The 24,543-nt window shown below is 47.8% G+C and overlaps 12 protein-coding genes across 12 annotated transcripts; 5 read left to right on the top strand and 7 right to left on the bottom strand.

Annotated features, from left to right (window-relative positions):
- Positions 1-1,456: 1,456 nt before the first annotated feature.
- Positions 1,457-2,845, top strand: N7517_008211 (uncharacterized protein; the record flags this gene model as incomplete). The annotated part of the gene is made up of 1 exon (XM_056725941.1): positions 1,457-2,845. One exon carries the CDS (start codon positions 1,457-1,459, stop codon positions 2,843-2,845), a length of 1,389 nt encoding a protein of 462 aa, XP_056576792.1.
- A 193-nt stretch (positions 2,846-3,038) lies between these two features.
- Positions 3,039-4,172, bottom strand: N7517_008212 (uncharacterized protein; the record flags this gene model as incomplete). The annotated part of the gene is made up of 3 exons (XM_056725942.1): positions 3,039-3,093; positions 3,478-3,746; positions 3,792-4,172. Coding segments are annotated over 3 exons (705 nt in total), but the record flags the coding sequence as incomplete, so codon positions are not given.
- A 600-nt stretch (positions 4,173-4,772) lies between these two features.
- Positions 4,773-4,967, top strand: N7517_008213 (NACHT nucleoside triphosphatase; the record flags this gene model as incomplete). Its single annotated transcript, XM_056725943.1, has 1 exon — positions 4,773-4,967. The coding sequence occupies one exon, from the start codon at positions 4,773-4,775 to the stop codon at positions 4,965-4,967; it is 195 nt and encodes a 64-aa protein (XP_056576794.1).
- A 69-nt stretch (positions 4,968-5,036) lies between these two features.
- N7517_008214 (NACHT nucleoside triphosphatase) lies at positions 5,037-7,927 on the top strand (the record flags this gene model as incomplete). The annotated part of the gene is made up of 4 exons (XM_056725944.1): positions 5,037-5,591; positions 5,694-5,892; positions 6,008-6,851; positions 6,907-7,927. 4 exons carry the CDS (start codon positions 5,037-5,039, stop codon positions 7,925-7,927), a joined length of 2,619 nt encoding a protein of 872 aa, XP_056576795.1.
- A 1,451-nt stretch (positions 7,928-9,378) lies between these two features.
- N7517_008215 (phosphotransferase family protein) lies at positions 9,379-11,167 on the bottom strand (the record flags this gene model as incomplete). The annotated part of the gene is made up of 3 exons (XM_056725945.1): positions 9,379-10,328; positions 10,384-10,988; positions 11,058-11,167. 3 exons carry the CDS (start codon positions 11,165-11,167, stop codon positions 9,379-9,381), a joined length of 1,665 nt encoding a protein of 554 aa, XP_056576796.1.
- A 494-nt stretch (positions 11,168-11,661) lies between these two features.
- N7517_008216 (uncharacterized protein) lies at positions 11,662-12,021 on the bottom strand (the record flags this gene model as incomplete). Its single annotated transcript, XM_056725946.1, has 1 exon — positions 11,662-12,021. One exon carries the CDS (start codon positions 12,019-12,021, stop codon positions 11,662-11,664), a length of 360 nt encoding a protein of 119 aa, XP_056576797.1.
- A 1,521-nt stretch (positions 12,022-13,542) lies between these two features.
- N7517_008217 (uncharacterized protein) lies at positions 13,543-14,398 on the top strand (the record flags this gene model as incomplete). Its single annotated transcript, XM_056725947.1, has 2 exons — positions 13,543-13,942; positions 13,995-14,398. 2 exons carry the CDS (start codon positions 13,543-13,545, stop codon positions 14,396-14,398), a joined length of 804 nt encoding a protein of 267 aa, XP_056576798.1.
- Positions 14,363-14,768, bottom strand: N7517_008218 (uncharacterized protein; the record flags this gene model as incomplete). The annotated part of the gene is made up of 2 exons (XM_056725948.1): positions 14,363-14,614; positions 14,664-14,768. The coding sequence occupies 2 exons, from the start codon at positions 14,766-14,768 to the stop codon at positions 14,363-14,365; spliced, it is 357 nt and encodes a 118-aa protein (XP_056576799.1).
- Positions 14,769-15,761: 993 nt separating this feature from the next.
- On the top strand, positions 15,762-18,409 carry N7517_008219 (ATP-binding protein; the record flags this gene model as incomplete). The annotated part of the gene is made up of 8 exons (XM_056725949.1): positions 15,762-16,159; positions 16,215-16,318; positions 16,371-16,489; positions 16,538-17,375; positions 17,426-17,612; positions 17,666-17,738; positions 17,787-18,206; positions 18,260-18,409. 8 exons carry the CDS (start codon positions 15,762-15,764, stop codon positions 18,407-18,409), a joined length of 2,289 nt encoding a protein of 762 aa, XP_056576800.1.
- Positions 18,410-19,957: 1,548 nt separating this feature from the next.
- N7517_008220 (uncharacterized protein) lies at positions 19,958-20,306 on the bottom strand (the record flags this gene model as incomplete). The annotated part of the gene is made up of 3 exons (XM_056725950.1): positions 19,958-20,107; positions 20,129-20,145; positions 20,243-20,306. The coding sequence occupies 3 exons, from the start codon at positions 20,304-20,306 to the stop codon at positions 19,958-19,960; spliced, it is 231 nt and encodes a 76-aa protein (XP_056576801.1).
- A 1,498-nt stretch (positions 20,307-21,804) lies between these two features.
- On the bottom strand, positions 21,805-21,984 carry N7517_008221 (NACHT nucleoside triphosphatase; the record flags this gene model as incomplete). The annotated part of the gene is made up of 1 exon (XM_056725951.1): positions 21,805-21,984. The coding sequence occupies one exon, from the start codon at positions 21,982-21,984 to the stop codon at positions 21,805-21,807; it is 180 nt and encodes a 59-aa protein (XP_056576802.1).
- A 1,901-nt stretch (positions 21,985-23,885) lies between these two features.
- Positions 23,886-24,382, bottom strand: N7517_008222 (uncharacterized protein; the record flags this gene model as incomplete). Its single annotated transcript, XM_056725952.1, has 2 exons — positions 23,886-23,989; positions 24,070-24,382. The coding sequence occupies 2 exons, from the start codon at positions 24,380-24,382 to the stop codon at positions 23,886-23,888; spliced, it is 417 nt and encodes a 138-aa protein (XP_056576803.1).
- Positions 24,383-24,543: the final 161 nt, after the last annotated feature.

The following is a 24,543-nucleotide window of genomic DNA, read 5'->3' on the forward strand; positions in this document are numbered from 1 at the left end:
TCGCTCGATCTCCACTTCAGTAATCGGATGCCACTGAAGTTCTGTCTCCGTTGCGGTGGGTGGGCTGATTTCGGGTGTGTTCATGGCGGGGAAGAACGCATCCATGAATGCCCTCGCTTTGTCTTCATTTTGGGTGCAATCGTCCGAGCCCACTCGCAATGTTGGGACACAACCCCATGTCTCTCGGGGCTTCATGTATGTCGCGGCCTTCCAGAGCTTCCCTTCACCAGCTTCGTCTAGGAACTGCTTCCAGTGCGAGGACTTGGCCTTCTCGATGGTCCTCGTCCACGCTCGTCGTTTCTGCTGCATAGCTTCGAAGGCAGCCGTGGTGTTAGCGTGCTCTCTTCCCAGCTCGGCGCAGTTTGCCTGCCACCTCCTACGCAGTTGGTTGACTTCGACTTGTTGGGTCTTAAGATCTGGCGTGAACCATCGCTTGGAGTATGGCGTGGGGCGTGTGTCGGGTGTGAACCGGTCGACCGCCTGGGCCGTCGCCGCTGTAAGGTTTTCCACTACCCGGTCGAGTGTTGGCCGAGTCTTGATCTGCTTCCATGGGTTCATCTGTCGGACTACTTCTTCGCCGATTCTCGCCCAGTCCGCGCGCTCGTACGCCTTCCTGGCTTTTGTGCTTGGCTTGCTCTGAGGTTGTAGGCTCCATTCTGAGTAGGTGGCACGGTGGTCTGATCCGTAGTTCTCGTGATACAAATGGCATTTGACGAGCAGGCCTGGGTTGTCTGTCACTGTCTGGTCGATGGTCGAGTTCTGTCCTGGATAATTTAGGGCCCAGTAAGTCGCCGTTCCCCGAGGGAGGCAACTGGAGAGATTGTAAGTTTGGAAGAAGGTGATCAGGTCGCTGGCGTCTTCAATAAATCTGGGTGGGATATGATTGCCGCCCCACATCGGATGATGCCGATTGAAGTCGCCCGTGATAATGATGCTTGTAGAGCGTTGCTCGTTCTGTACAGCGGCTGTGATGGTGTTTGCTATTGCAGTGCGAACATTACAATATGGATCGAAATCAGTTTCACCACTTCTTCATAGAGATTCTTTCTCGAACCCTCTGTCGAAACACACTATACCTATTACGGTTACTCTTCCCCTGAACCCCTTTCTTGGCAGTATTCCGATACAATCATAAATAACAGCTTAAAATAGCTTCTGTATTTGACTCGTATGGTCTCCAGGGATTCTAGAACGTTGATCTAGCAAACAAGCCAAACAAACGAATGCCTGCAGCTCATTTGGAGACGTGGCAGGAATTAGAATCCCCATTCTGCCAACCACTTGCCCTCTGGAGTGACCACTGTGAACGAGCGAGTTGTATAGAGACAGTACTAGTGGGTAATATTTTTTGCTTCTTGTAACAGGCTTGGCCTTCTGATTGGGGACTAGCATCTCCTGAAGTGACTGGTCGTGATCATGCTGATGTTGGATCTGCTAGAGCCTTGAAACGAGCACGATGACTGCTAATTCGTGTCCTAATGACCATGATTCTCAGCCGCATGACCTCGAACTTGGGGATCAAGATTCGCAATATGCCCCCACTCCAGGATTCTATGGTCGCACGCCTGCGTCAAGTTATGGGCGCAGCCCTTCCCTCGACTATCACTTCGAAAACGATCCGGAAGTCCTGTCACAACAGCAACCACAACCTCCTCGACTACTTGAGCTATCCGAATGGTATGAGGGAATGTCAAGTAACGAACTGCCGGCAAACTGCATCCAATATACGATAGAGTGGAAAGTCACCGTGAATAAGAAAGTGCTCTCGCGGGACACTGAAGAGGACGTAGCCCTGACTCCGAGTGCCTACTGGCCGACGACCCTGAAGGGTAAGTTGGAAAAGTTGTTAGATGGAAAGACCCCCGGTAAAGGAAGGGTAAAGTCGGACGACACCTCGATCGTCGTATCGGTGAATAATCGCTCCCAACGCGACCTGACGAAACGATTTGACCATCTCGACATCGATTGGACTGCCGTGGAAAAGCAACTGCTCAGGTGGGGCGAACTGTGCCGTCGAGGCAAGAAACTGAGGTTAAGTATTACGTTTAAATATGTTGAGGACGACCGTCTCTCCAAAACTGCCTCAGGTAGGGTCGAAAAAAGAGGAAGGTCATCGGTCACTAAACGGATGCTCAACGAACTAGACGTTCAAGTGGATGCCGAAGAGAATTCATCTGGGCAAGAATCCGTTTGGCGAGCTGTGTACACCCTGATGCGTTGTCCTTCTTCATCATGCCATCTTGGCCCACATTGCTGGCAAGACCCACACGGGAAAAAGCACTACGCGCTGAGGAGCCACCATTTAAAACGTTTAATTGCCTTTGTGGAAAAAGGCAACACCCTGCAGTCTCATGAAGACGTCCCGGAAATCTTTCGTGAAGAACTATTCATGGAAGAGCAGCAGCGGCTGGAGAACCAACAATCCAAGAAAAAAAATTTGTCCAGTATCCCAGGAAGTTATCCCATCAATATACATTTTAATGGGGTGCAACCTTCCTCTCAATTGGAGACGCCCGGATCCTCCGCATCCCCAGCAATGCCTTCGTCACCAAAGGCCCAAGTCAATGACGACTTCAATATTCCTGGACTTCGAGATGTTGCGGTCAGAGAGTATAGCGCATGGCATGAGGCAAATGTCGCTGATGACCATTTAAAAGCTCAGTTTCGTCAAGCATGCGATATCGCACTGGCGAATGGTTTCGATCTTCAGCTAATCTACGAGGACCAAGATCCGTCATTCTTTATCGATCAAGGGATCATGGTGGGTATTGCCCGTCAATTCGTAAGAGATGTGGTGAAATGGGTCAGAAGTATGAGGAATATTTCGTCGATTGAGTGTATATAGATAGTACTCTAAAGAAGCATACAATAGTGGCTAGGAGAATCGCGATATTTGTTATTGAACTACAGTACTTGTTTCGAATATCTGCTTCAGAATATAAATAGGACACAACGGTAGACGGAAAATGAGTAGAGCCTCAGGTGGGTTTCATTAGCAGTCCGTAGTACATATATATATATATATATATGTGACGTTCCTATATCGCTGGTCTAGTCATTGAATTCTGAGCCTGGATATCAACGCCAGAATGTCTAAAATGACCCAAAGCACTTTGTTTTCGAGACCCAACAACCTCAATACACCAGTCGAAGAAGGGTTGAAACCCTTGTTCTGAGTTTTCCTTATACCGTATCCAGTTCCGTCTAATGAATGCTTTCAACTCCGAGAAAAACTCCTCGATCGGATTCAGGTCGGGTGAGTACGGTGGCAGATACACTAGCTTAACTCCTGCTGCAGTGCACATTGCATCGATACGATCAGAACGATGAAAAGACGCGTTGTCCATGACTAGAACGGACTTTGGCTCAGGCCATCTTCCACAATGCCTTAGAAGCTGATTAATGAAGTCCTCAAATAATGCAGCGTCGGTGGAGCCCTGGAAAACACGAGAGAGTACGATTCCATCTTGGCAATACGCAGGCAAGATCTGGTACCGTTGGTCGCGGTGAAATTTGGCTACCTGCAATGGCGCTGTGCCTAACGGAGACCAACCTGTCCGTCTAAACCCGATCCGTTTATCACATCCAGACTCATCCACATAGACTAAGTGATACGACTTAAAGTCCGACAGATAGTGCAAATAGGAATCTCGTAAATCCGCATTCTGTTCCTTTGCTCTCTGTCGAGCCACCTTCTTCGACCAATTTACCGATGCGAGAGCCCGCTTGAGGCTCGAATTTGTGACCTGAACACGGAACTCGTCTCATAGAAATATTGCCATCTCGTCCACGTATAGCCCGGGTTTTTCGAGGAGGCGATCACATAGTGCTTCTATCATCGGAGGTGTGATGCTTCGTCGTCGACCGACTCGAGCTGGGGGTGCTCTGACATTTCCGAATCGGCGGAGGTTATTGCTGATGTTGATTATAGAACGCTTACTACATTCAGCAGCTTTAGCCATTTGCGATGTAGTCAGCGATTTGCTTGATATCATGTTCTGGACCATTTCGAGCTTGGAGAGAGGGAGTCTTGGCGCCATATTGCGAAGAGAATTCTGGACGTTGACAGAGGAGAGCTTTAGGAGGGCGACGGGGGTGGGGAGCGACTCTATCTGCTCACCTTTGCTCACCCCTTTGCTCAGTGAGCAGGTGAAATAATTTTGGGTGAAAAGCCTGGGGGATGCTAGGTATTAGGATATGCACGTGATATAACGATCTCGTAGTCCCTGGGAGCCTAGCAGCACATCTCAAAGTTGCGGACCTCAGAAAAAGATGATTAAACAAAATGGCACATCATCCCTCGGTTATGTTAATCACCAACTGTGATCCAGCACTTCTTAAAATGTGCACTTTAATTGCTAGAAAGCAGTGACCTCTTCAAGCGATGAGGGTCAGATATTTTATCTGGAAAACGCGGGCTGGTCACAGTAACAGGGCCCTCATTCGATCTGACTTTTGGAATCGGGTAGACCCGTTCCTGGGAACGTCATTACCCGCCCCCACGTGGAAGTGAAATCGACACAAAACCATTCAGAAAGCGGTGTGGGCAAGCTGAAAGGTGCAATTAATCTTCCTAGCTGATCGCGCTAAAGTCACATGATGACGAGGCTGAGGAAGTTCCCCCTCTTTCAGTTCGTTGGAGTCCCACTGAGATTCTCGTAATCAACCACATTAGAACTTTCTGAAAAGAGCTACTTCTTAGTGTCTTCTGCTGGAAGAGAAAGTGCTTGATTAACACATCGCGTGGTTAGTCGAGCTGTTCTTCATCCATTATGGCTGAGAATTCCCAATCTCAGCCAGAGCAATCAGTGTCAGGACAGAACAAAGCTAGTCCCGACACACCACCATGCCGAAAGCGACTCCAACACGATGCCTATACCATCGGATGGGTGTGCGCCCTTCCAAAAGAACAAACAGCAGCCAGAGCCATGCTAGATGAAGAGCACGAACCTCTCCCGACCCCTTGAAATGATCATAACGCATATACTCTTGGCTCGATACGCGGCCACAACGTCGTCATAGCCTGCCTACCTAACATGGGAACCAATTCTGCCGCAACCGTCGCGACCTCAATGATCAACACGTTCCAATCAATCAGGTTCGGGCTTATGGTAGGGATTGGCGGCGGAATTCCGTCAAAGGTCAGTCTGGGTGATGTGGTGGTCAGTCAACCTGTTGCTGACTATCACGGGGTGATACAATGGGATATAGGGAAGCTGGAACGGGATAGGCGGTTTGTCCACACGGGCTCGCTGAACCGACCTCCGAACGCGCTACTCAATGCCTCGAACCAGCTGAAAAGTAACCATGAGATGTACGGATCAAAGATAAATGAGTACCTGGACGATATGGAAAGGAAATTCCCGCGGCTAGCGCCAAAATATACGCGGTGTGAGGCCTTGCAAGACCCATTATTGGTATCCGAGCGGTTCCGAACTCCGAGGGAAGTCTATTTCCTGTCTTGGTTGTGGCAGGCGATCATCGCGATTATCGCATATCTTCTTGGTTCATGGGCAATTAATCCGGTAAATGAGGAGAATGTGCGGGTATCAGAGAAGGCAGAGGGTGCAAGGGCCCCAAGAGATGTCAGGGTACACTATGGCCTGATCGCATCCGGGAACAAAGTGATTAAGGATGCCTAATCCCGAGACCTCCCTGACAAAAAATACGGCGGGCACTTACTATGCGTGGAGATGGAGGCAGCTGGGCTCATGAATGACTTCCCATGTATTGTTATCCGAGGCATTTGTGACTACGCGGACTCGGGAAAAGAGAAAACATGGCAAGAATATGCGGCAGCCGTGGCCGCTGCGTACGCAAAGGAACTTTTGGGATGTGTGCAGCCTAGTGTTGTTGATACGGAGGATACAGCAAAGGCTATTTTGGAAAAGGGTCAGTATATACCTACCTGAATAGATCGTTTGCAGGTGTCCAAATACCAGCAAATAACCGAGACGAATAACATTTGAATTTGGAAATATATTCTGACTGCGAGTGGTGCGAGTAGTGCAACTGCAGATCGATAGCATGCAGCAGACAACAGCTGCAACAAGAGCTACTGCAGATTCTATCAGATCTGACCTTCATACCAGTGAGATCAAGCGCTGGCTTTGTCCCCCGGATCCATCTTCAAACGCCAGCCATGCTAGGACGCTCCGCCATGAGGGGACTGGCACGTGGCTGCTCGAATCCCCCGTCTTCCAAGAGTGGCACTCGGGGTCACGTCGACAGTTATGGCTGCACGGGCTCGCGGGGTGTGGAAAGTCGGTTCTGAGTACCACTGTGCTTGATCATCTCGCAAACCGAAACGACGATCTTATCCTTAGCTTCTTCTTTGACTTTAACGACGTCGCAAAACAGACATTGGAAGGCATGCTGCGCTCGCTTGCTTTCCAGCTTTACCGCCGTGGGGTGGACTCCGCAAACCATCTCGATGCTTTGTTCCAGGCGCACCGAAATGGCAGCGACCAACCTACGACAAAGGTGCTTTGGAGTGTTGTTTTCAAGATGCTCGTAGCCCAGAGGAAGGTCTCTATTGTTCTGGACGCATTGGATGAATCGAAAACAAGGGACGCTGTGCTCGGGTGGATTAAGGATATGGTGTCCAGGCCAGAGTTGGTCCATGTTCAGCTGCTTCTTACCGGTCGACCTGAATCCGAGTTTCTGCGCGACATTCCCCCCTTAATAGGAAAGCAAAACAGCCTGGCACTTGATAAGCAAGCCATCAAGTCCGATATTCGATCGTGGGTCATAGCACAACTTTCTCAACGGCGTGATTTTACAGAGAAGCCCTTGTCCCAGAACCTTCTGGAAGAGATCCGGAAAAAGGTTGGCGACGGCGCCGACGGGATGTGAGTAATCACTGCTTTGAGCAATATAATGATAGCTTACTGACGCCTTGATTAGGTTTAGGTGGGCGTTCTGTCAGCTAGACAGCCTGGCTCGATGTCGTCACGAGGCAGCTATGGAGGAGGCTCTTGAATCTTTGCCGCTGGATCTCAACGAGACATACGAGCGTATATTTGAAAGTATACCATCGGAGTTAAAAACTGACGCGATACGGCTTCTCCAATTCCTAGTGCATTCCAAGCGACCTCTAACGCTGGCTGAGGTTAAAGAAGTAATAGCGACGCAGATTGAAGACGAGTCACGAGGGTTTGACATAAAGCGTCGATTGTTTTGCGAGACTGATATCTTAGCTTACTGTCCCAGCTTAGTGACAGTCATCTATAACAATGATAAAGAGTTGCATCTTGCCCATTTTTCTGTGGAAGAGTACCTTCTCAGATATGACCAATTCCAGATTACGACTGCCAGCATTTCCATCACGAGGACGTGCTTGACATATCTGACAGACATCAACGGTAGCGAAAGAGAGATAACGCGGTATTTTCCGATGGCAAGATATGCGGCCGAACATTGGACATACCATGCTACGTTAACACTGGCCTACGAGGAGATTACCCAAAGAATAGTGAGCTTTCTAGAAACGGAAGAGACATTTCAAAGATGGGCTCGTTTGCATCAGGCTGATAGGAGTTGGGACGATAGCCCTGGAGCTGCGCGCGGCTCTAGGCTCTACTATGCTTGCTTCAATGGACTTGGAGTGCCTGCACGAGATCTTATTGACAAGGGAGCAGATGTCAACGCGCAGGGCGGCTACTATGGCAACGCTCTCCAGGCTGCCTCACAGCGAGGCCATCAAGAGATTGTCAACCTACTTTTGAATAATGCAGCAGATGTCAACGCGCAGGGCGGCTACTATGGCAACGCTCTCCAGGCTGCCTCAGGTTGTGGCTATCAAGAGATTGTCAACGCGCAGGGCGGCTTCTATGGCAACGCTCTCCAGGCTGCCTCACAGCGAGGCCATCACGGCATTGTTAATATGCTTCAAAGAAGAGGCGCTATCACATTGCCTTCACCGTAGTCCGGCTTTGTGGCTCCGAGAAACCTGGTTGAGACTCTTTCCCTCAAAGACTCCGGACCTTCCGAACAAACTTTGTAAATTCTTCTATGACTTCCACTATAGTGTTCATCTATAGCCTAGCTTCAGGCCTCATCACTCTCATCGTCTCGCATATTTTAGGTCTGCCAACTCAGATAACAAGAATCTGCTGTTTCTGGGCAATAGTCCCTTTTCTTCCCAAAATAGATTGCATCAAAATTACATATGTCAAATGAACGACAGTCCCGATGGGATTCATAAACATGTTGGAACTTGATATTGCCCTTTATCTGTATGATTATCAAACACCGTCGGGAACATCCTTAGTCTACCTATGGAAACTTTGTGTAAATCGGATTTGATCGTAGGTAATATCTTTATTCAATTCGGCGTGGGTTAATTTGAACCAGGGCTGGTGGAGCTAAGAAGCTCCGGATACAGGCGATGAAATTCGAAAGACCGAACTCATCAAGGCCTTTCCGCTTTCACTTGGAAATCTTCCGGTCATAATGGTATACTGTAGCCATTGATCTGCTTCGAAAGTGTTCGACTAGGCAGAGGGAAAGACTTGAACTACATTATTCGCATACTTTAATTATCAACTTCTCGAACATTGCTTGTGTAGGAAACGGACAGGTTCAATGTCATTTTATAGTTATATACTCTTATATCCTAAGTTTCAGGGCCAATTTCTGCCTTGAGCTTGAACTTCGAAGAGGTGTTCTGTTGCTGATCACCTTATTACACATGAAGCGAGATTTTTGACTACATCACTCGAAACTGTCCTTTCTAAATGTAGGGACGGACGGAGCCGATGCAAGAGTGGAGAGTTACCACAAGGGGCAGACTTGGCGGGATCAAGTGCAAGCGTGTTTCACGTAATTTACAAAGCCGAGACACGTATAATACGAGCTTTCAATACAAATCGGCACTTGAAACGAGGCTAAGCAGGATTAAGATTAGCGTGTTTAGAAGGAGGGTTCGAGAAAGAATCTCTGTGCGCAAGTGGTGAAACTGATTTCGATCCTCCCTGTACACGCTTTTCATTTCTGGCAGACAGTTCAACATGCAATCATCTTCTCCAATGTTGTGGCCAGAGCCTTGAACAGTGACAGCGTTGGTATCCATCGAGAACGTGATTCAATCTGAATGAACATTAGTTAGGAAACTGTGGGCACATATAATAAGAATAAATTACCAAAGACTGACGTTTACTCGAGGACAAACATGAAAAGGAGACTGTGAGGTTCAGGATGCTAAGCAGAGGTCCGACAGCGCGCTAGTTATAAACCCATCCGTTGACATCACGTGTATGGACCAAGCGAATAGCCGTGGAAGATCATCTGTTGCTCAAATTCGGGACCAGCTATCTTCAGATGTCCGTAATCTATATACGAATAAATATTATCTATCAAGATCGAGATCTGAAGTTATCACGCATTTTCTTCATGATCATCGAAAGGAAAATGGGAAAGGACCGCAATTTTCTCCATCTCAGTGCTTGAATGTTCCATCAAACCGTCTTTGATGCTCTGGATGATAGCCCTGCACCGTTCAAGCTCATCATCATCTGAAACCCAGCCTAGGGCATCTGTGCCAATGAGATCCCTCATCTCCCCCAGTTCCTGTAGTTTCTCTTGTTCTTGGCGATGATCCTCCGAACATTTCTGCATCTCTTCACCAGAAAATTGAATTGGACACTCAACAGATCTCGTTTGTGCTCCTCCATCCAGTGACATGGGCCAATTCTTGAGGACCTGTAACATGGCATACTTCAACGAGACAGAGTCCCCTTCCCAGGGAGCCTGTACGTGATGAAAAAGCTTCGCTCGAAGCATACAGTTTTCGGTTCTGATGGCGTCAAAATGATCCGGCAGGGATTTCATGGTCAAAGCAGCATAATAGAAGTGGACAATCCGTCTCCGCATCGTCTCTTGAACAGTTCCTTGTTCTTCATTGCTGAGTTGATCAAAATTGTCTGGCAATTTGACCTCTGGCTTAGATAATGTCTCGGACAATGGATCGCCCCAATTTTGAAAATGATTGGGGATTCCAGCGCACAGACAGAGGGGTAGAATGACTGCATGCTGCCAGTCAATGATCCCTACCACATCGTTGGACGTATTCACCAGGATATTGTTAGGTGAAAAGTCCGGATGGCGAAGAGTCGGGCGAGACATGCGGTGGCCGGATGGGACGTCGAGGTAGGGCGCTAACTTTAAATAATTGGTAAGAAGATGTTGGTACGGAATAGGTGAGATTTTTTGTAACTGGTGTATTTCTCGTAGGTATCTTTCGACGTGTAGGCGTGGTTTGCCAAATCTTTCACAGAATTCTATCTCGCGCTTGGCGGGTGCTTCAAAGCATGCAGAAAAGGTAGTCCCTGGCTCAGAGTCAATATCCCCAAAGAAAACAGGCACTCCTGGATGAAGACTTACATGGGCCGCGGTCAACCTTCAGAGAGGCCCGTTCTCGATACCACCATTCATGCTGTGCAGTTGGGCCAACGACGATATCGTCCGAGACTGGGATAAAGTGTCGTGAGCCGTCGAGATCACGGCGGTGATAAAGACTTCCGCTTGCTGGGAAGTGGATGCTCATGAATCGTCTCTCCAAATCAACAATCTGTCTCATTACTTTGACCCGAGTTTTTGTATCCATGGAGAACCACTGATCACTCAAGGGGGTTCCTCCAAGCTTTTCAAGCAGAAGATATTCGGTTCCAACGGCGTTTGTCTGATCTGGAGAATACGCAAGGACTTTTGGGACTGGGACCCCATGAGCACGCAGAAGTGCGAGTGTAGCAGCCTCACTGGCCACTGCATGATGTTTCGGGACAGTCGTCTTGTACGGTAGCCTTGCAAGAACTGCATATCCGTCATCGAAGGTGACTTGCAAGACACGGTTGAAACCCCCCTCCGCGAGTTTTGTGATCGAGGCCACGTCATTGACATGTCGACCGACAGAATGGCAGGCCGCCGTTGCAAGAGCATCCACGTCGAATTGAATACGGCGTTCAGCGCGGCGGAGCTCTTCGTTAAATCTGTTTGACGCAGCGAGTCAGTTTATCGCAATTTGACGCGTTCAACAGCTAACCACCGTCACGACTCACAAAAAGCGCCCAGAAGTGTACTCGAACAGATCAGGCTTACCACCCATCGAGGACATCCTCCTGGGTAGTGACTTCGAGTATGGACTAAGAAATCTCGAAAAGCGTCGCATCTTAAAGCAGATGGTTGTCAATTCCAAGATTGCTCTAGGGTACTTCCAAGGTTACCTAGCCGATTCTGGCTAACATGCGTATTACTCAGCACAGACGTGACCCTGTCGGTAAATGTTAGGATTCTTCCCATTCGGCCAATCGCAAAGCGACAGATACAGTATTTGAACTTGGGTACTTCGGTCTAGGGTCCACTTCTTAGGCCCACTTCAAATATTGTCTCGCAGAAACGGAAATTCAATCCAATTTAATAGCTGGTAATGCCCAACTTCGTATTTGAACATAGTAGGTTATCTAAAGTGACGGTCAGACCCTGAAGTGGGGCCAGAAGTACCCAAGGTCAAATACTCATGGAACACCACTGTACGTGCTACGGGTAGATCCTGAGGTAAATGGCCTCGAATGCTGACTGAGCACAGATTTGATACAAAAGTGGCCTCATCACGTGGATGCGCAAACTCGACATTTCTTTGGCCTCTGAGAAGGGAGGATCTATCTAGTCGATCTCACTATCGACAGCGTCAAGAGCCGCCTGGACATCTTCCTTAGTGCCACCGTCGGGGATTTTGACAGTTGCAACGATTCCGTGTGTCCCTTTTTCGTGTTTTTGTCTCCACTGCTTCCAGGAAGTTGGGATCTTGTTACCCGAATTTACCTGAACCTGGAATCTGTGGAATTTCTTCCCATTTTCCTCAATAGTGCCTGCGAAGTCGAAACGCACTCCTAGACTCTCGAGATCTGCCGCAGTCTTCGGGAAAGCGGTTTTGTGGAGGGCAACACTTGGTCGCACTAGCTTTTTGTAACCATTTGCATGTTTAAGGACGGCGTCCTTGATTTTGTTCCACTTGTTCGGCATGTGGCTGATGGTGCTGGTTGCTGTCAACAGGTGTTTTCTCACAGAACAGGGAAAAGTATTTACCTTGCGACTGAAGCTTTGTGTTGTTATTCACGATAGTAAATTGTTGCAACAGCTCTGTTGAGTAGAATTGACGAAATGTTGGCTAGTTCAAGTGGTCGCTGAGAAAAGCAGTTGGGAGGTAAGATTCACCACAGCTGTCGAAGGGCCAGCTTTTATAAACGTGAGAGAAACTTTCGAACTAAAGCATCTTTATGCAGCTATCACATCACAAGTCAGCGGCCAGCTACAAAAGAAATCGGGCTGAAGGGATTTAGTAGGGCGCTTAAGCTTAACAAATCAGATGCGCGCGCAGGTCTGAGGCCGCTGCTCTTATGCAAGGCTCAACTGCCAAGGGTGACTTGCCTGGCAGCCCCCATCCAATCAAACTATATTGACGTGACAGCAAGGTTATTTTCGAGCCACATTGTTAGTTACATGCTGTTTCTGTGCACAGGCGTCCGCAAATCAAAACCATGCCCATGTGGGTTTTGTTTACAAGAGCGCCAATGCGCCATTTTCAACGTAGACGTAAAGAATGGAGAGAAACCAAAAGAGATTAGATACTTTATGGCTTATTAGCCGTTTGAAGTTGGAGATGCAGGTTTCGCCAGCCATGCCCAAAATGAAAGTCCTCGTGATTTTTGAAGATTTACCTGCCAATGTTGGGATGGAGTATTTGTTTCTACAGCCTGGTCTTTCTTCTTTTAGTGTTCTTTCAGATATGTACCCATGGATTCTGCACGGTACCGCTTTAACTTGCCACAAGATTTCGGGACGTTTTATTCACGTGACCCTAAGCATATTTTTACCCCGCCGATTTCTTTGTAAGCAGAGAGTTAGTCATGAAGTTCCTGATCGCGGGGTTTCACTCTGTGCAAGGGTTAAGGGCGAAATATCCCCTTAAGAGTCCTCTCTGTATTGGTTCTCTGGATAATGTAGGAAAACTAGCGCTTTTGGCCTTGACTTGGCCAGCAACATTGAATCGAGCGGGGAACCTTGTCTAGGAGACGCGAATACCACGACCTAAGGCACATCCAGCGCGACACCATTATTTTCTCTCGAACATCTGCGTGCGCGGCACCACTTCCGGAGCCACCGATCATTAGCTGCAGGTAGGCAGATTTTCAGAACGAGGAGTTGATCACTACTGCATTAACGTGATCCTATCACCAAGATGTCAGCGCTAAAGCCGCCCTGACATGACAAAGTACGAGCGGCTGAATGCTAGACCCGCTTCACATTCCGAAAGGGGAACTAGGAAAGCACGAAACGGTCTAGGCTCTAGGTAGCGCCTGGTTTTCTCTCGTGATGTGGCGAACCGGGGATCAGTGATTCGTGTAACTAGGTATTTAGTTTCCCAGATATCCCAAATCCCCCGCATCTCTCATATGTCTCAAATTCTTCTCATTACTCGCCAGCTCTACCATTTCCACCATATCGGTCACTTTTAATTGTTTCCGCTACTTTTTTTTTATTAAAATGGGAACTCTACTGCGGGATCCATTTATCAACCCTTTTGAGGAGGAGAGGCAAAAGTACAGTGGAGATCATCATGAACCAACAACTCACCAGCTGAATCGCTTCAGTATCTACTGCGAGCTCCTCAGACAAGATCCCGAGCTCCTTAACGACAAGAAGAGCTCTACACGTTCGAGAAAGAAAATAGCACGGGAAAACTTATTGAAAATCTCGAGACTCAGCTCCTCAATATTTGCCCTGTGCTGCTTTCTTGTGGCAACAACGGAGCTAGGCAGCAAGAGCTACCTCGAAATCATTCCGAAACTGCGAGACTGGTGGGGATCCGTCAAGCATCCAAAGGCGTTGGCCGATAGAGCACGCGTACTTTGCGAAATAGAAGGTGTTGAATACGTGGAGACTGGTGAGATACCAAGTATACATTTCAACGGACATTAATTTACGATATTGTGCAGTTAATACCTCAGAGGACCATGAAATCCAAGCCAAGGAACCCCCAACAAACTCTTCCGAAGGCTCGATTTTCCTGTACCGCGATGAGATACCAATGCTCCAAGTCAGCCTCCTCCCGAGCGAGCCACCATACCAAGCTATCGACCTGAGCACTAGTCATCTTGTCAATTTCCTTTTGACTTACGAAAGCCTGAGTAACCGGCAAGCCGTCGTGAGCTTATTGCAACAGTACGAACCAAGTTGCCCGATTCTGAAGCTGAAGATGCCGTTCTCCAATGCCTTCCCTTCTGTGGAGATGAAAGTGACATCTGATTTCGGGTCGAGCGTTTGCCTTTTGTTCGCTTGGGAACTGGCGAACGATCTTGTCATTTCATTGGGATATTCGACGACGAATATAGCGAATTGATAACGAGCCCAAGAGCAAAAATTTTTCACCGGGCTTCAGAACAAGAAGCACTACTCCAGGTAGCCCGTCGCTTTTCGTGAACTTTGCTGGCTTGCTCAGCACACGAACTACTCCCCCGCCGCCAGTGTTTCTGACAAGGAGCGCCATCACAGTGGAGTCTACTGCCATGACTTCGGTGGTTGTTGTCCACGGATCCAACGCAATCCCATTATCTGGCTTGTTGCTGTTAGCAGACATTTCTTTCAAACCGCAAGAAGCATCCTACCATATTTCCCACCTCTTTGAGCAGTTTCTCTGCCATGTCCATGATGTTGCTGTCTGGCAAACCATCGACAGATAAACCAGCATCCTCAACTTCGTCCTTTTCCATGCTTTGATCCAACACTTGACTTGGCTATTGGAGTCCGATTCAACCTTGCGCGCTTTCAGGCCCGGGATATAGAAGAATTTGAACTATATAAAAAGAATCGATGTCAGTGATCTGCAAAAAGAATTTGTCGAAGAAGGGTCTTGCTTCTTGCTCGGGATCCACGTAACAGGATATAATATCTGAGCAGGCCTTGACAGGCTGTCAAATCGAAAATCATACTCACAATGCTTGGCTCCCTCTCAAATTATTACCGATAGACCGTATTCATGTAGGCGACCTGACATATCACCGTTTTGTTGGAGAAGACCACAGAATAAATTTCTCTGCGTGCCCAACTGAGAATCCAACAAGCGGGGTGAAGGTGGGGTTTGGGCTCACTTCCAGGCGCTCACATGATCGGAACCGCCAATCAACCCATTTTCCCATTTTTTCCATTTTTCCCATCTTTCCCATTTTTTCTTATTTTTCTCATTTTTCCATTTTCCCCATATTTTCCATTTTCCCCATATTTCCCATATTCCCATGTTTCCCGTGTTTCCCGTCTTTCCCATGTTTCCCATGTATTCCATGTATTCCATGCTATTAGTTCCTAAAAACCAGCGTACGATTTTGTCTATCTAGGACAGAAGTGGTAAAAGCGACGCCACCAACTGAATGATTTTCGTGCCTATCCAATTGAGGATGGTATTTAATTCATATGCTATGCACTATGAAGCACAGCCCTATGCAGCTAAACGCCGAATACGTGAGGGGAAGCAACATCTTGAGCTGCAAGTATAGAGATCTATATCCCAAAAAAAAAACACAGAAGTCCGGAGTATCGAACATATAAGAAAGAGCAATTTCTCAGGTTCTTATTGACCTTTTCCTTCATCATTGGCATTCCAGTCGCTTAAATATTCGTACCAGCTTCCCATAACGCACCTAATTTTCTCAGTCATTCAACTACGCAACGTGGCATTGAACGAGACTTCTTCTCCCTGTCACCAAGACATGACGCCGCCGGATAGCCCAACGAAGGGGACAGCTACGTCTCAGACGATTGTAAAGGACCTGAAGCATCTCTTTGGTGTGTTCCTTGAAAAGGTGTTCGATCTTGCCAACCAAGAACCTCCAAACACTCCTGTCTCCCAGGAACAGTCCCCAGCAGCCCCTGACAGGATTCGACTGAAGCAGTTGCTGGTGAAATTCACCAGCGATGAATGTGCACCAGTTGGACCCTTCGCGGCAACTAACCCTGCTAGGTCTGGCCTTGCCAACAATGAACAGGAAGAGGTTTCTCAGGCGACAGATGGAATCGATCTCAATCGTCCAATCTGTACTAGTCCAGATGATTTCAAATCGTTTGAGAAATGGGCATCGGCATCCCAATTCAAAACAGTCGTGGAAACGTATGAGCTAGCCATCAGACCCTTTCTCGTTCGGGAATTGCTGACACAGGTCCAGTTGGGACAAAGAGGCATGTAAATACAAGATAGCCGAGCCGACGGATACCAGCACTGGTCTGGACGACTATGCTGAGTATGCATTCGTTGTCCGTGAACGTGTTGGTACGTGACACCTTTGCATGCCGGACCGAAAACCTACTAATAGTATGATCAGACCGGACGTCCAAGGAGATAGTGCCATTCATAGACATCAAGTCGGAAGGCCTACGCGAGATCCTACGAGACGTGCTGCACGACATCAAGGCAGTTAGCCTGATGGAGGACAAGCCATCGGTAATTCAGATAGTAATCTCATCAAAGAGCACGCTGACGTGAATTTAGATCGAGCAAAATTTCCTTTTTCATTTCCTTCCAGAGCTCGACAGATGTGCGGAGAACATGGATAGCAGTTCGGACCATGAGTCGGCACATACGGAGCATCTCCGCCTGCTCATCGACCACCTCGAGCAGGCATATGCTTCTACCTCGCAGCGTCTCGAATCAATGTTGCAGCACGGTCATATTACATATGACCTTCTTTGGGCGCTTTTCAAGCCTGGTTGTCATGTTTATACCACATGCATTGGCACAAAAGAACCGCGATGTGTCAAATTCGACGCGGGAGAAGAGATATCCCAAAATGACGAGACGTGGTTTAATCTCGAATGCCGATTTCTTGATTATGACGGAGTTAAGTTCGGTGAGGCCGGAATCTTTCTGCGTGTGCCAAAGTTTCGAGGGTCAAAGCCGATCGAGACCCTTGAGGCCTTCCCTCTCCACCACCATCGAAATCACGAGCAAGTCCGGAAAGACTTGATCGAGAGGGGTCAAAAGTTTCGGGATTTGGCCGGCTCACACGTTCGGCACTGTAAAGGCAGCGCATTCTTTATGAACAAGGGGAAGGCTATCAAAGTCAATATCAACAGTCGAGTGGCAGTGGACGCCGCATTTTTCCATGAAATGCAGCCAAATTACTCCCGACCGTCACTCCGCGACATTGGGGTCAAGGATAAGGATGGAATTCCAGTATTCGACATTGGTGCAATGCTTATGGAGGGCCGTGAGCGAGAGAAGGAGAAATTGCGAGGAGACGGTGTGGATGAACAAAAGCTGAGCGAGGCCAATTTACTTGTCGCCTGCCCAACAGTTTGCTGTTTCAGTTTCAAGGAGAAAATGTTCTGTATGTGACACGACTGACAATGGTTTGGTTTCCGGCTAATGTAATTCCAGTGGAGTGCGCAGTTAGTGCTCTTAGGGACGTGGTTTGGTCACCCGAGTCGTTCGACTGCCTGAAGATCCCTTCAGAGACTAAGACCATCCTCTTGTCATTGGCGAAAACTCGCCTAGGGATGATACCGACGGTACCGTTCGACGACGTAATTGATGGAAAGGGCCAAGGATTCAACATTCTTCTGAAGTATGTCGGCAAAGCGTCTATGAATCAAGACTTCCCAACCTAACTTGTGCTAGTGGCCCACCGGGAGTCGGAAAGACTTTCACGGTTGAGGCAACCTCGGAGTATTTCAAGCTCCCCCTCTATTCTGTATGAAACATCCAGCTCGGCTGATTTTGGCGTCACTAATTTTTCCAGATATCTGCAGGCGAACTTGTTGTTAACCACGGGGATTCCAATGCGCTTGAGCAACAACTTGAAACAGTATTCAAGATCGCCAAACACTTTAATGCCGTGCTTCTCTTGGATGAGGCAGACGCGTTCATGGAGCAGCGTACATCTTACCACGATACCCACAATCGCCTTGTGACCATTTTCCTCCGAAAGCTGGAATATTATCAAGGAATTCTTTTCTTGACTTCAAATCGGGGTATCCAGTTTGATGACGCAATTCTCAGCCGGATCCATTTGATCATTGAGTATGAGAATTTAACGAGAGAGTTTCGCAGAGATCTCTGGTCAACTTTTCTGTCCAAGGCATGTACGATGCAAGGACCTGCCATTGTTGAGGAGCACGAACTTCGGCGATTGGAGTCTTTAGCACTGAATGGACGAGAGGTGGGTGTCCAAGTGGCACTGAACATCTCACTTGCTGACCAATCATGAACCAGATCAAAAACGTCGCAGCAATTGCACACGCTCTCGCTGAGGCTGACGTCAACCAGGTGAACTACAAATACTTGAAGTTAGCCGCCGAATCAAATAAGAAATTTTCAAAGGAGTTTGGCAGAGAGAGGCCTGCTGATGGAATGTATGTCTAACAGCATACCTGGGAAAGTCATGTGGATAATCTCGTTCCTCAAGGTTGTCGAGCGGTTGGGCGCTCACCGCAATATTTTCGGTTAGCACACGACAGTCCATAATATCGGTCCTGAAGCTTCATAGTTGAATCAAGGTTTTCATGTGATTCATGGTATCACACAAAAGTCAAGTCCGAGAGCCAGAATTGGGATGATCGATTCGTGATTGTCAACGCATATAGAATCGTATATCACCAGAGGCCATGTAGGTGCATTGGAGAAGCGGGCATCAAGAATTATAATAGATAGAAGATTTGACTGATTCATGCGGATGCGGGCCGGAAATGCTTTATGCTTCATTATCATGCATAATTGTATTGCTAATCCGATAAAATAAGCACACTGCCTCACGTCGCACGAAGACGTTTGGATCTCCTATCTCTGGTTGAAATAGTCGTCGTTTTACAGCTCGTGGTCGCTGCAAAGTCGGTCGACTTTTCAATGTAGAGCGGTGAAACTCGATAATCAACGCCCGCCCAAGCTCTTCGTTCCACAAAATATTATCACGCCGAAGGTTTTCGTGGATGATTCCCAAAGCTTTGATCTCTCTGTTCGACTTATATATCTCCTGGAGAAGGATAGGCGTGAGTTCCATCGACGTTGTACTTTCGCCTCCCCACCCCATCACGAGCAGATGGCGAATCTCTCCAGCCCCATGAAGGAAATAAATTTTCGCCAGGTCGATCGTCCCCAGAAATACAGGCACAGCAGACCCTTGAGCCTTGCGCAAAATTTGGTATACTTGCGCTTCGCGAGAGACATCTTTCCACAGCCCCGACGTGGTTCCTTTTCCGATAACAGTGTAGCCATATACGACACATGTAAGTTTGAACGGCGCACCGTAAGCCCCGCAACCTCCAAGGGGTGTGCATCTGTCAATGTTTTCGTCCAGTGACGCAAGGTTTCTGTTGGTTAACTAAACTAACTTTAGCATCTCAAAGTATGACATAATATCCCCTTCCTAGACAAAAGGGAGACTCACCAAAATTGGATTTTCTCTAGTTTCAAAGGGACTATGCGCTGGGGGCAAAGTCGGTTTACTAGGTCAGTCGCCTCGCCCTAAGTCGTGAGGGTCCATCCGACTCAACTCGAGTCGCTCTAGACAGAGATGTGAGCGATCGAGAATGCCAATACTGTGTGTAGGTTGGAGTCGTCGTTCTTCCTCCTTCTGGCTGCGCTCTGCTGCTTCTCGGAGCCTTTGTTATTCTTCAAGCTGACGTCGTAACTCGGCGATTCCTCGGTCCCTTATTGAAAGAAGTATTCAGCAGATAATCGATTGAAGTTAACAGAGTAGGCGGCCCGCTGGTTGGCGAAGGGGGACGGACTGTGATGGAGGGATCCAGCTTACTCACCCCTTGACTGCAGAGTCGATTAGTGCCTCAGGCATAAATACACTTTGGCCGTTGATTTCAGAGCCTCTGTTTCCAAATATACACTGATTCGATGGTATCTAGATTTGCCTCGTCAGTACATAAAAAATTTCGGTCCTCCTTCCAATCCTCAAAGTAGTCACCGTAGCGAGACGATTATTTCAATTGCATCACTCGCGAGGCCCACTTCCGTCCTCCAATAAAGGCCATTTGCTTCGAAGGATAACTGCGTTGTATGATCTCGCTGAGAGGAATGCACAACGAAGCTAGTAGCCAGCAAAAGCTCTTTCTAAATAGAGAATAGACTTACCTTCTCTCGTTGTCCGTCTGTTCTGCCTAACACGCTACTGTATGCTCTAGGCCTTGGGGGTTAGACATCATGCAGTCATTATCCAACGGACCTCATCGACAAGTAAAGACGTACCTGCCATATCCCTTGTCAGGAACAGGCTTGCTTGCTTAATGCTGATGGTCCCTGGTTGAGCCATCAGGTCCTGAATACACATCGGCCATTTCGGGGATGATTAGCTCTTAAATATTGCATAAGATGCCTAGAGGAGGCGAGGTCTTACTATCCAGAACTGCGAACTCCAAACCGCGAACTCCAAACCGTGAAACTTCAAACCGCCGACACTCCCATTCTTGCTTAACTCTCTAGGCTAGCCGGCGACCCAATACTGTAGTTGGCAGTGCTATGGAGGTTGCGTATGGCTGGCGACTCCAGCCCACGAACCCCACTTTCAGGCCATTTCGGGGTCGCCTTCCATTCCGGCTCGCCTGATCTCCAGGTTAAAAGGCAAGACCGCGGGGCCACCAATGACGCAGTGACGCGTCTTCGGTTCAGATCCCGCATACAGCCAATGATTGGTTTACAAGAAGATGACTAAACATGCTGTTGTGACGTAACTGGAAATATCTCCTCAGAGAGTGTACGGAGTACGTAAGTGGGATATTGCAACTAAATTGCAATTCAGAACCGCGAACTGCAAACTGCGGACAAGCCCTTTGAGGAACAAGCAATCGTTGACATACTGCCAGTCCAGCCAAGCACAGCCCGAGCGTAGAGCGACAGTCAGTGTCGCGGGTCTGGAGCGTTGCCCGCGACTCCAAGGGACTTAGAACCCCTATGAAGAGAAACCCATTGGCCTAGAGGTTTCACAACGGAACCAAAGGGGCGTCCCAGGACTTCGTTATGGCATTATTGGCAACGAACAACTCCATGATTATTGGGTCCAAAGGGCTGACTAAACATAATGGAACAGTCTAGAACATATGTAAATTTGGAAACCTGTGGGGTTTTAATATGTACAACTGGGGTATCAATACTTCAGTGGTAATAAAATAAGAGAAGTGGAAAAAATCCCAGTCATCAGACTGGTTCCATTGGTATCAAAACTATAGTATTAAAACAAGAGAAAAATCCAAATTTGGCCCCGGCTCTGGGATCCCACTTGCAGTTCCTGGGTTCTGGGCGGTTCCGGGGAACGTGGTTGGTGTTCCTGGGAGCTCCACATCCCGCTCCTGGGAGTCACTGGACTGTCTGTGAGGATCTCACGTATACGTAGATGGATAGTCAATATTAAAGAAAGCTAAAGTCGACTCTAGATACAAGACGTAGCGCGAGGAAGCAAAAGGAACAGGCTTCCTCGCGTTCAGGGGAACCCATATGCACCATGTGGGTCCCGCAGATCATTTCTCCAAACATCCTGTATACTTCATGTATATCCCTGACATTACCCCCTCCTAAACAACTAGGAGCTCCTGCGACGCCAAAGTTCAGTAGGCGAAGGCCGATCTGGGTTCTGACTGTGGAACTCGTACAAGAGTTCGCCACTCCCCGGGACCAGGTCCTGTTGGGGTCGCCACGAAGGAGGGTAGCCTTTCCATTTCACGTGGTATTCTAGTCTTCTCTTTCCATGTCGATTCTTGGTGATGCGTGAATCCAGTATCTTTTCAATCATCCATTCTCTTCTCTCGGTATTATCTTTATTCAATCTGATTCGGGGTTGAGTAGATTCGTTCTGGGTAGTCCTTTGGAAGGGCGCACACCCACCCGATGGTATAGGCATCGTGTCGGAGTCGCTTTCGGCATGGGGATGTTTCGGAACTAGTTTTGTTTTGTGCTGACACTGATTTCTCTGGCTGAGATGGGGGATTCCCAGCCATGTTGAATGGAGAGCAACTCGACTAAGCAGAATTTCCAGACGCGCGGGATAGTAGTCGGTGTGTCAATCAAGAACCCTCTCTGCTAGTATAACAAGAGGTCTTGGTCTTTCTTGTCCAGAACAGGGGTGTCACAAAGTGAAAGGTTGATGGAGTGGCTGTCATTTACAGTAAGGATTCTTGATGTGGTTCATGACGAGAATCAGAGCCGGACATCCAACCAGCTGAAAGAGGGGCACGTCCTCAGCCTCGTCATCATGTGACTCTAGCGCGCTAAGCAATTATCTGCGCCTTTCAGCTCGCTCACACCGTTTCCTGAATGGTTTTCTGTCGATCATACTTCCATGTGGGGGCGGGTAGTGCCGTTCCCAGGAACTAATCGACCCGATCCAAACAGTGAGATCGAATGAGAACCCCGTTACCCGAACCAGCCAATATTTTCCAGATAAAACACTTTAACCACATCGCCTGAAGAGGCCACTGTTTCCAACAATTTCAAGCGCACATCAGAAATACTATGATCGGGAGCAGAGATCATGACGGGCGTTGTCTTTCTAACTGCATTGTTTTTTGAGGCCCGCAGATTTGTGAGTGCCACGAAGCTCCCAGGAACTTCCAGATCGCCAAGTCACATGCATTTGCTAATAGTTAGCATCCCCCAGAACCTTACCCTAACATCATTTCACCTGCTCACTGATCAGAGGGGAAACTAATGGGGGAGGAGAGAGATTACCCACTAATATTGTCTCCTTACAACTGGCTCATTTGTAGGGGTCACTCTAGGTGGCAAGAGGTTGACGGAGGGAGATTCAGATTCTGCCACGTCTCCAGACGACAAGAGCATACACCCATCTTTTTGACATGTTTTCAGCATCAAACGTTCCAGAAACCCAAGAGACCGTACAGTTCTAATACAGCAGCTATTTTTATCCTGTTATTTACAACTGTAATGGATTACTGCCAAGACAGGGGTTCAGTAGAAGAGTAACTGGAATAGGCATAGCGTTTTTCGGAGGAGGGTTCGAGAAAGAATCCCTGTGTGTGTGTGTGTGTATATCTCAACCAAAACACCATTAAATTAATTCAACTAAAATGATTTATCTATCTGGACATGTTTCTCTTCTAAGCCCCGGCAATCTGCATATTCCACAAGCTCGCCCGGCTCGTGTAGCTGGCTGTAAACCCTCTGAAACCTGCTCACGATAGGCATTGATACGCGCTACTTGGGCCTCAAATGGCTCTGAACGTAGCTCACGAACCTCCTGAACTGAGAGATCTCCTTCGTGGGCTATCTACCTAGTCGACCGAGTCCGTTTTTGTTTCTGCTTCTCGTTGGCAGCGCGTAATTCCTTATTTTCTTTCGCGAGTAGTATAGCACCTTGCATTGTGAGACGGAAGCCTTTAATCAGCTGGTTTAATGCACGATCTGATGGGCTTGGTGGACTTCGAGATCTTGTACGAAGTAAAGCTTTGATTGATGAAGCCTGTCGACGTAGTTCTTTCTCTGTAGCTGGTGTTTTTGGTGTAAAAATATTACAGGGGCCTGTTAATGAATTTGGAAATCCAAACGGTGATTTGCCGCCCTCCTCAAAATCGCAGGCTACAATCATGGCAATTACCATTTGCCCGACGGTATGACTCTGGATTCAAAGCAGGGTAGATACATGGCAAAGTCCGCAAAGTCACTTTTGGTAAGTGAACAAAACAACTGTATTAGAACGTGACGAAATAGCGAGTGGCTTTAGTGCAATCGAAAAAATTGAACTAAACATGACTTCAGGATGAGGCCTGATCTAGAATTCCTCCATCTTCAGGGTTGAAATAAACGCTACATCATCTCTTTCTTGGCATTGCTGAGGATTTGTGCGCCGCTTGCTCTCTCGAATAGTGTCCTATGTTTGGGCTTAAATCCCACCATATAACGGATCTAGCATTTTCATCCGTTCCTGAACTCTGACGGAACGGCGTAGCGGAATAAAAGGTTTTATGCCCGCCTCTCTCTTGCTCTCTGGAAGAGTGTCAAAATCGATAATGTCACCTTGACTTAAATTAGCTCTCCCAAGCTCCAAATCTCGTCGGAGCACTTACTGTCAAGTAAGGAGGGAGCGAACGTCTCAAGCACTTCGCGGTTGACCCAAAGGCCAACGTGCAGGTCAAACTCATTATTTCTATGCGCACTTGGTGTGGCATTTGAAAGGCGCCCAACTTTTAGTTTGTGACCTTTCTTTGCCTTACTTTCTATTGTCTTCCAGGTGACTTCGATTCCGTATACCGACCAAGTATCGTCCAGTCCCTTGTCGAGTTCAATGGATCGAGGCAGGCTCCATCCATTGAAAACCCAGGGCAAACACGTTTCGATTTTGTTCCTTTGCTCCGATACGACCCCTTCGACAAAATACATCATTGTAGTTTTGACGACCCTATAGCACCGGATACAGGATATCATCTTCAAGGGAGCAGAAATATGCTATTTTCCATTGGTCAGCATGCTTAAAAAACTCAGATAGATATGAGCAAATATGCTTACCTTTCTCATAGTTGATCAGTCACCTATTATCTGAG

Source organism: Penicillium concentricum (genome assembly GCF_028827145.1).
Source record: "Penicillium concentricum strain IBT 3081 chromosome Unknown utg000003l_segment0_segment0, whole genome shotgun sequence".
Taxonomy (NCBI): Eukaryota; Fungi; Ascomycota; class Eurotiomycetes; order Eurotiales; family Aspergillaceae; genus Penicillium; species Penicillium concentricum.